Source organism: Lingula anatina, chromosome 1, assembly GCF_051362555.1.
Source record: "Lingula anatina isolate TDL-2025a chromosome 1, LinAna3.0, whole genome shotgun sequence".
Classification (NCBI taxonomy): domain Eukaryota; kingdom Metazoa; phylum Brachiopoda; class Lingulata; order Lingulida; family Lingulidae; genus Lingula; species Lingula anatina.
In genome coordinates this window covers 34,372,568-34,383,321 of record NC_141767.1, presented here as the reverse complement: position 1 = coordinate 34,383,321, position 10,754 = coordinate 34,372,568, and the positions used below count along the sequence as shown (strand labels likewise).

The 10,754-nt window shown below is 36.2% G+C and overlaps 1 protein-coding gene across 1 annotated transcript; it reads left to right on the top strand.

Annotated features, from left to right (window-relative positions):
- Positions 1-6,150: 6,150 nt before the first annotated feature.
- Positions 6,151-8,068, top strand: LOC106177564 (uncharacterized). The gene is made up of 5 exons (XM_087008952.1): positions 6,151-6,197; positions 6,524-6,657; positions 6,912-7,048; positions 7,247-7,421; positions 7,677-8,068. Exons 1-5 carry the CDS (start codon positions 6,151-6,153, stop codon positions 7,913-7,915), a joined length of 732 nt encoding a protein of 243 aa, XP_086865078.1. The 3' UTR covers positions 7,916-8,068.
- The last annotated feature ends 2,686 nt before the right edge of the window (positions 8,069-10,754 follow it).

Here is a 10,754-nt window from a genome sequence, read left to right as displayed (position 1 = left end):
ATAAAAAGCAAATCAGCACCATCATTTGAAATCAATGTCGAAGTGACAAAGTGGATGAAACAAATCAATTACCTTAAAACAACATAACTTGAATCAAAGTGGGCGAAATTAAAGTGAGCTATAGGAATCAATTACTTGAAAACAACAATGCTTAGTAAATGAGGAACAAAATTTCAATTACTCATATTCAAAGTAACATGAAAACCAAACCAAATCATTCAAATTTTAAGTCCACGTGACAATGCTTACCTGTGTACATCAAAGTGGACCAAACAGATCAAGTTCTTCGCTTGAGAGTATTTTACAACACAATACATTCAAACCTATACAAATCCACAACTGCTGAACGGCCTTACTACGTTTCACACGGAAATTTAAATGGCGGGAAATTCAAAGTGCCGACCACGCTCGACTGTTTTATTGATCCATCCACGAAACTAAAAACCACACAAAACAACATTTGTTATTGTCCAGAAGTCTGCCATAACGCCCTAAAAATCAAGCTGATTTAAGCATTTTCAAACTAAACTAGTAGATGCATGACACCGTCAAGGCGATTCGTTAGTATAGCGCGAAGTAACTAATCTTTGTAACGTCGTATGAAAATACTGTATAACGAAAGGTCCGTCCTTACTTACACGTAGTTTTCAAGTTCCAACAAACAGCCCCAGTATCTCTCTTCTTCGCCACCAGGTCAGGAATGAACAAAAGAGTGGCGCGAATACTGATTTTATACTACGCAGTGACCTCTAGGTCACGTGACTAAAATGTGACATGTTGTAGATGACCAGACAAAGACCACACTGACTTCTTATTGTCATCTACGTGACGTCAATAGAGAAGTACGAGCTGTAGCACTAATCACATCTTGGCAAAAAGCCAAACGTAATTAGTAACTACTGCTTCCCAGTCTACTCTCCCTTTACTCTGTTAACTAACGAGCAATCAGTAAAACTGGTCACGCGACCATTTACATGTACCAGCGACTAAAAATACAACACAATACAATAAACCTGTAAGGTAGCGAAAATTAGTGCATCTAATTATTAATATAATATGTCTTTTGGCACATTTATTTCTACATTCGGCTAAATGGGGTTGGAAAAAATCCGGTTTCCTTTTTTTCCAAACTGCAGAAATATATATATTTTGTTCTCATCCTGTACGTAAAAAAAGAACCCAGCGATCGCACAGTAACACGAGCGGCTACTTATATAACTAGTACTGCGGGAAAGTTTCATTTGTTCATGTAAAGCTAGTCTTTATGAATGCATTATCAAATATTGGACCTATCTTCTTGAAACCAAGATTTATACAGTCATAAAAATATATAAGGAAAAAGAAAGCTATTTTTGTTCTTCCGTGGAATAAAGGATGTAGACTACCATTGGTTTTGGTGTAGACCAACAGATCTCCTTAAATCTTACAGCGATCTCATACTTATATCGGCCGATCCTAGAAATCAAGGACGCACCTTTTTGTTAGTGTCATTATGTGCCTTTATTTATTTATTTATTTATTTATTTATTTATTTATTTATTTATTTGAATCTTTTATACCTATCAGTGTGTTCATTTATTAATATTTCAGCCACTGAGTCACGAATCGGTAGAAATGGTAAAATAATTCACTTGAGAACCAACCCCATGCATGGATCCAGGGGCGAGGTGGTAGTGGGAACCTGTAAAAAGGTAGAAAAAACTTAAGACAACCACGATTAAGTGTTTTCATGAAAAGCAATGGGTTAAAAAATTCGTAAAAAATCGAATTAGTACTAAAGCTTCCCGTCTGAATTTTTGTGTGGACGGAAAAGTGGATCATATTGCAGATGTGTTTGACGATAGGAGACCAAATTTTATATCGTGTACTTTAACTGCGTCCTTTTTTTTTAAATTCTAGGATGTTTGGCATTTTACGGACGCAATCATTTAGAACTGTGCGGACAGAAAGAAGGGACCCAGCCTTCTATTGATTTAATATTTGAAAAATTGGCCTTAAAAAGGACTAAAAAACTTGAAGTATTCGTTAAATGCTAGCTATGCGAAACACCGAGAGAAAGGGTAAATGGATCTAATTGATTCAATATTAGATGTGTATGCAACATTTATTGATAATTTCTCGCGTTTTCGTCCGTTCATTAACTAATCAAATGCTGGAAGAAACTGCATTGATCTTGGGTATATAAAATGCAATTTGTGATCCAGTGTTTTCGAAATCTGGAAGCTCAAGTGTAACACATCACCGTCCTAGCTGTCAAGTATTTTTACTCATCACTTTACATTTTTTTAACATGATTAAAAGGGACAATTATACCAAAGCTCGTGGTCACCATGATAACTACTCTGATTAGAGCTGATAATATTGAAATAACGAAAATGCCATAAAGCCATAATTTGACATAAGACAAATAAGCAAAAGAAAGGGTTCTAAGCACGTACATGTGCCGTAAGCAATGAATCTTCATTGTTTTACTATTTCATGCGACCGAATTCGTGAAACGAACCATCCTGTGTACAGACTGTAGTATATATATCATAGAACACATTTTTGGAATGAAAATGTGGTGAATTTGAATGACTTTAAAGAGAAAGTTTTAATTTATCCAGATATACTATACTGAGATAACGAGAAAATTAAATATCCCACTGTTTCAACGTAAGATCTATTATTAGATATAATTTTCTCATTTTCTTTATATTATGGTTTGTTACCTTATGCACTTCAAGCAATCGGAAAAATCATATTTATGAATGTTGTCTTTAGGATTTCAATCAAATGCACTTTCTATTCAGGCGGGAAGTGCATAATACACACCCAGAGATGTTATATGACCGTGGCGATATACACGTTATATTTCTAAGGGTGTTTTTAGGCACTTTCTTCAAAGGGATAATAACTCTTCGTATGAGATCTATATTTCACAAAAAAAAAAAAAAAACATTGTGAATAACTCATAGAAATATAACATATTCTCTTTTACCACAAAAACGGCAGTTATAGCTATTATTCTGATATCTGAGCTTGTCCTTAGACCACGTGACCTCCATTGGTGGCTATACTCTGTTAAAATCTCTAAATAGATTTAAACAAAAAAAAACAAACTTTTTAGAAAAAAAACAGGGACTAACTTTGAATGTTAAAATTAATTCATTGGCCATTGGTAAGTATGGGAAAATTGTTGTTTACTCCAGGAAAATTCATTTTTTGGCCGAAACAATGAGTTATTTTCCCTTTAAGTGTATGCCATTCAGTCGCTGACGCTCGATAGGTGCTCTGGCATATGTAAGCGCTTGTCATGGCCTAGTGATACCAGGTGAAAACAAAGGACGCGTGCGCAAATTTTGCCTTAAGGCTTCGTTTTAAGAAAATTGAAAAAGAAAAATAAAGAAATCATTATTAACTTTTGAGCATCAGTATAAATATATATATCGGAGCACTATAGTTCGACACGTAACGACACACAGAACGACATTACATGTACAGTACCAGTAGGTTTTTTTTCAACTCATGTTAAACACGCAAAGCATGTTTCAATGCAGTTGGATAATGCAACTTATAATGGCTTTCAACTGAACGTTAATAACGCATAACGCAGTAGCTAGTGTTCGCCTTCAGCATAAAATATTTGTTCTGACAAAATAATATGGATCAACAAGATGGCGCCTCGGGTTCCACAGGTATGTGACTTTACGGAGTCGTACTCTCATATAATGTTTATTATGTCATATTTTCACAATATACTGTTGTTAAAAACACCAGAGATATGTTGATGATATTTTGCCATTTTATCAAGTCAAAGCTGTGACTACATATGCCATGGCCGACAGACATGTGATAAAATTGGCCAGAAATCACCATAAGGCTTAGCCATGTTAGGGTATCCAGGGTGATTTCAATGAGAATTTTCCAATGGAGCCCCTGGCCAATCTACAGGTATACCATATATCATCAAAGCCCCGACTAACTAGACTTAGCTTATTATTACTAGGTGAAACATGAAAAATCTGTTAGAGCCATTACCACAGCATTACGTGTCTGGAATTGACACAGTACCATACGCATTGTTTTGATGAATATCAACATGTACATGTAGTAGTGCATCATTGTGTGTGTGCAATTTTGAAATTTATTTTGTTGTCCAAGAAAAGTAAATAGAAAAAGACGAAGGACACTTTGGATGACATTTTTAATGAATGGATTCAAGATAAAGGGGTACATTTATGCCCATGAAAGAACGTTGTTCTAGAAGGCTTTAGAGACAAAGACCCCCTTCCCACAGATTTTAGATCGATCTATCCCTGTGGGGAGTCTCACTAGATTACTGTCAGCTTAGCCGGCTTAAGCGTCTGTCCCGCCTTCTAAAAGCTGTAAGGGGGTAATTAACTGTCGTGCGCGCTCGGCTGACTGCAATTTAGCGTGAACCTCAGGGAGTTAGGTCGATCCGGATGGATCGATCTAAATCTCTGGGAATGCACTCAAAGAATTATGAAAGTTCAATATCGCGCGCGTCGCTCGATGTGGCACTTCACTTGGAATGACTTAATATGACGCTCTTCATTGTACACTATGAATGTTGTTTTTTTTTTTTCAAGTTTGGTGTATACCCAGGAGACCTCAGTTTGGGGTCTATGGTGAGATATTCATTTAATAAGCAAGTACAAACGTCTATTGATGCAAGTTGATATCTTATTTTTTATACAAAAATAATACATTTTAAGTTGTGAAAACCTGTAGCAGAGAACGAGTATAGATTGAAAAGAACAAGCAATAAGCAGTGGTCTAAGAGTAGTTCCTTCTTATATTTTTACAGCTTTTTGCGACCAAATTTGTCAGTCAAGGTATCCTGTGCACAGGCTGTTGGATAGACATCACGGATCACATTTTTGGAGTAGAAATGCTGTGAATTACGAAAAATTATATCACGACATATTGCCTTATGCACTGCAAGCAATTGGTGGGCATGTGTAATAATTCTGTCTTTACTCGTATCAGTTTTTGTCGAGTTTCATAACTATTGTCGTCTCCAGCTGTTGACTTTCGTTGTCATTTAAGAGAATTAAGAAGCAGTCGAGAAATTGTAAAGCCTGTAGTTTTTTCGTAGTTATAGCGACCCTCTCTTTTATATAATAATATAGGATATTTCTTCTTTTTAACGAGATGGAACTGTTAAAAGCACAGAGGATTCCTTTGTGGTGTGTGACTACGGTGCTGGAGATGGAGGGACATCTATGAAACTGATGACTGAGATCATTAGTAACTCCTTATATTGATTTTGAACATTAAACCGCAAGTTTTTCCATGAATAAGATATATTTTTCTTTATTAAATTTTGAAAGTAGATAGTACACATTTATTAACAGAATTCGATGTAGGCCTACTTTTTTAGATTAAGAATATTAGTATCAATGTAAGAGCATGGATCAAACACCGCATTGTAAAGTATTTAAATGATTAGAACTCAGTTTCAAACTCTGGTTATTCTGACAGAATTATTGTACCACCTTAAGGCCACGGGTCACCCTTAGAACGGTTTTCTTCAGGGGCAGTACGAACAACATATGGGAAAGAAAAACCGATTGTGATAGTGTACGAGGATCTACCCTGGAACGATTTTAAGTCATTATTCTTTCTGACACAAGGTACGAAATTCGACAGAATTACTGTTTGTTTAAGATCGCATTCACAACGAGTTGAGCCAGGCTTTACAAATCCTGGGGACTAAATATGGCGGACGTACATGAAAGAAAAACCGCCTAATCTTTTAAGTCTCTCCGCCTCTCACACGCCTCCCCATGTGTCGTCCCAATGGAGCCGAGATTTAATGACTGTCCCCCCGCAGGGACGACGTGTGAGAGGCGGAGAGACTATTAAAAGATTAGGCGGTTTTTCTTTCATGTACGACATATTTAGTCCCCAGGATTTGTAAAGCCTGGCTCAACTCGTTGTGAATGCGATCTAATTGTTAATTTTATGGGGATTATGGTCATGAACACCAGTTATTGTATTCCTGTCATCCAGTTGTTTATAGTAGTATATTCTAACTTATAGGTTTATTTGAAGATCAAAAGAATGTTCTTCCTCAAGACAAAAATCTGTTTTTCCTGGCCAGTGGTACTAATTTCTAAAAAACCCTGTCTGCCGCCGAATTACATGGACCTGGCTGTATCCTGCATTGCTATGAACTGGTTGAGTAAAAGGTGGGCTTGTTACACGTAGAAGCTATAAAAAGCATTAGATACCGAGATGAACAAAGAAGAATAAAAAGAAAATGCAAAAATATGACACGCTATGTGTATAATGATGCCGACATGTGTAAAGGTACCTTGAAATAAATTGCTTATTTTTTACATTTTACATTTTTGTATTCCTTGCTATCTTGAATGAGTGTGCTAATTTTCAAAAAAACTTTTGAAAAACTGAAATGCGACAAGAAAATAAAAACTAATAGTACTGATATATAGCGTCACATTATTTTAAAGATTGCACCAATGTTTAATTGTGAATTGTTTCCATTACATTTCAGGCCTTGTAATCTTCAGTGGGATATAATTTGTCATGGTGACAAAGTAATTGACGAAGAACTTGATGCATATAAAAAGCAGGCTGCTGGGGACTGGGAAACAATTCTAATGCACCGGGCTACAGAACTTAAAATAGGTACCTCTCAGCAAGGGTTAAATTTATCGATTCTTGAATTATTTTACTGTTTGAAACCATTAATTTGTAACAATTAATAGTGGATATCTTAGGTTGAAAAACAATAAAACTCTTCCACTAAGATGTTTATTTAGGCCTACACTTGAATTAATTTAAATTGTGGGAAAAAAATCACAAGCGTTTAAGTACGTTTTTTGTCATAAAAATATAACTTCTTTTCTCTCACTCTTGCTTTATAAGACATTGTATTTTAGGTGCCCACATCATCATTGTAGCTCTGGGTACAAAGGAAGGCATGTATTCCGGTAGCACAGCGCTTTACAAAGTTAAAGTCATCCCGTACCTTAGGGACTTATGGCTTTCATTTGTAACAGCAGGGCGGATAACCAAGGTGGGACCTTTTTCTGGAATCATCAATGTTAAAAAGAGACAACTAAGTTTGTATATTTGGATGGGCGAGGATTTACTCCTTTCGGATTAAAAAAAAGTAAACGTCCTAAGTCTGATTTGACGTTTGCATCATAATGCAACGGTGAAGCAATGTTTTATTTTAGCAAGCGTGTTGTAGCTGTGCCGTTCTTTTTTATAGGAGGAATTTCTGAACACAAATATTTCATCTTATCATCGCTCAGAAAAGGAGTTTAAGGCGCCGTTTTTGGATGAAGATTCCAAGGTTTTAAAGGCGGGTTTAAAACTTGTATCCATCGAGATAAAGCTCGAACATTTCGACTACTCTTTGAAACATAAGGATGACAAATTCTTAGGTAAAGACCATATGAGTTTTTGGTGGTTTGTGTTGTCATGGTTGTTTCATTTAGAAAGTATCTTCTGTGCACCATTTGTTTTTCTGGTGCAGTACGAGTAAATCACTTGACCCAGATAATACACTCGTGAATATAACAACCGAGCAAGAGATAATTGTTTCTCTCAATGTAAAATTTATAAAACAATATACTAAAATAAGGAAGGTATTTCAATAGATATGTGTTAATGCTTTATCTTTATGCCTTACACCCTAGATGATGAACCACTAAGCGTGGCCCACAAAGCAAGAAGGTACGTCAGTATGTTCCGAGGTTGGAGCGAGGCAATCTTTTTGTCTGGTCTAGAAGAACGTCGATCAGAAAAGGAAAAGACGGCCATTATTGACGAGTTCTTTGGCAGGTTTGAGGAAGATGTTACTCGCAGTCCAAATGATTTTGGTTATGACTTGGTTGTGGCATATGTTGATATCGTAAAAGCGAAAGCAGCTTCGTAAGTTCATCAAGTGAAAATAATGAAGCAATTTCCCTTGTAGAAATGTACTATAGAATAAACACCCTAGATAGGAATCCTATAGTAAGTCCTATGAATTCCTAGAGAGTCCCAAGGGTCATGTAGGATTTCTATAAAAATCCATAGAGTCATGCAAGACGCTCTTTAGTAAATTTTAGTGGGGGTCAATGCGTTATTATGTTTGTTAAGGATTTCCAGTGCATAGTATACGGGCCTTAAGCTTGCTTACAGTATGGATACATTATGCAAATTGTTAGTTTTGTTCATAATAATAGTATGGTCATTTCTATACTTTACGTTGCATAAGATTATTGTATTCTAATTTGTTGTTTGTAAGTGTGTTTGACCTCATGTCAATTTCTTTATATCTGTTTATTTCCTAGTGCTGAACAAAAGTTACATTAAATATCTTATGTATATAAATGCTTTAATATTTCATAATTAAATAAGTGGTCACGGTTTTATCAGTTGCAAAATTTTATTCATTTGAATAAAACTAGAAGTTATTCAGCGCAAGTAGGAGTCAAGTACATGTAGTGCGAAAAGTACACTTTTCCATTAGGCAACACTTCCAAGTGCTGGCTGACTTCACTAAAAAAAAGTTACTTTCATACTAATAGTTGATGACAGCTGGATTGGACTTCGTAAAGTTTTCAAATTTGAAGTATATAATGTAACAGAAAAAATATTTGAGGTGTCTAGTTAGGGTGTGATCTTATGCTGAAAGAGAGTATACAAATAAAGTAATGTTGAATACCCATTATTTGACTAGAGTCTTTGTAGATCATGCAATAGCTGTTCGACTGAAAAAGGTAAAAGCGCGATCAGTACAGAAAGAAATCAGTACAAACAAAATGCACTCAGAGAGCTCAGACCTCCGCCAAGACAAACAATTAACTAATTATTAATCGCCAAGACAAACAATTAACTAATTATTAACCATTATTCAATTAATTAATGGTTAATTGACCAACTAATCAATGGTTCATCACCAAAAACTACTTATTTCTTCCGTGGCCCATTTGTGACCTATCCTGACATTTTCACCAAAAACAAATAATTGACTTATAATTAACCATTAATTGATAATTTAATTAATGGATCATCATAATGTAATCTAATCATTTCTTCCTTCACCCATTTGTGACCTATTCGTTCATGTGCAACATTTTGTCCGTTCTTAGCGCGCCTTGAGTTGCAGAGGTTACTGAAAATTTATCTGTGTTTTTACTATAGCATGCTATATCAACGGCAGAGGCATGCCGAGAGATAAATGTTTACCGATCTCTGAAACACACGGTAACTCGTGAAAATTCTCTGCCAAAGCTTGCCGTCTGAATATTTGTGTGTGCGTCTTCACACAGAAACATTTTCTTAATCCAAGAAAGAGCACTTGAAATGACCATGTTAACATATAATTTGTCATTGCGTTACATTTCCCAACACAACTGACATGGATAAAATCTGACCGGCAAAACTTGCCAGACTTTTATCGTGGACCAATTGACCTCTACTCACTTTCGTTGCTAATCTACTAGTATCTATATCAATTCCTTAAAATGCCAAGCTCTGTACCGGCGACAAAATAGATTTATCATCCTTTTGAATAAAATCTGATTTGGCAATGTCCTCTTTGATCTCAGCACCCTGAAGCTCCAATCTATTTTTGTCATTACAAAAACACAGACCCTCTCCACTTTTTGATTAATTGCCCAGTCAATTTTGAAAAAATATAGGCCTAAGCTGCTGATGATAACCCAAATGGAAGAACTAAAATTTTGAAATAGACCTATTGATTTTAAATTTACCAAGAAAATCCTTAATAATCCGCATGAGGATAACAGACAACGAGATGATGATCAGCGGAATCAAGATTAAATTTAATCAATCATCCAATTTTATATACATAAAAGCCGTTCTCCAACCTTCGTATCAAACAGACTGCTTCCAAACATATTTCTCGTACATCGAAAATCAGTTTCTTTTTCTACTGCTGGGCACTGCTACTGTTAAAGGGTTAACAACAATTGGTTGTTCACTACATCTTCCAATCAAACCTTTCTTCTCCAATTCAGGAAACTTATTTTTCAATGCCGAAATTTTGTTTTCTTTCCTCATCACACAGTCTGAAATAAAAGATGAAGACCCTGTTTCTTCCCAAACACTTACATTGGATCTTAACCTACCTTTCGGACGTATGAATTCCTGATTGTGCTCTTGTTCATAATTATCCAGCTCTTGATTGAAACTAACGCACCCATACGTATCCTTCATCAATGCTTCCACCCTCTTCCCCATATCAGATATTTCCTGATCTCTGGGGTTGGACTCTGGTGGAAGAACTCCCCCCTCTGTAAGTTGGGCAGTCACGCCTGAAATGGCCACAAGCGAAGAAAACTCCCGACCCGCTGGTTCTCTTTTCCAAGATGAATTTTTGTCGCTTTTCAGTTTTTTACAATCACTGGCTTCGGCATTAAATGTAGAAAGTCTATCGTCTGAATAGTCTTTCAGCTCTTTCTTTCTCTTTCCATTTTTTTTTTCATCACATCAGCCAAGGTAAAACTTTCGCCTCCGCTGGACTCATCATCCATGTCGACAAAGGAGTCGATATGTCATCAGTACCGTGTCAATCGCCTGAATGACACAAGAACTCCTAAACGCCAACCCCGCCCTCTACTGACGTGCCATCATCATAGAGAAATTAATTTCACTCTAATTCCTCTCGTCAGCCGATTGAAATTACATTCACATTTGTACCCAGTCGCTACTCGAAAAGGCGTGATAGTTTGTCAGTCTAGAAGCATTCAGCGAGAGTCCCCGTG

Bases quoted from the DNA above. Each gene is read 5' to 3' on its own strand.
- LOC106177564 (XM_087008952.1), top strand. From the start codon at position 6,151: ATGGACCTGGCTGTATCCTGCATTGCTATGAACTGGTTGAGTAAAAG. The intron at 7,049-7,246 runs GTGGGACCTTTT...TCTTTTTTATAG, and splicing joins CAGCAGGGCGGATAACCAAG to GAGGAATTTCTGAACACAAA. The intron at 7,422-7,676 runs GTAAAGACCATA...CTTACACCCTAG, and splicing joins TAAGGATGACAAATTCTTAG to ATGATGAACCACTAAGCGTG.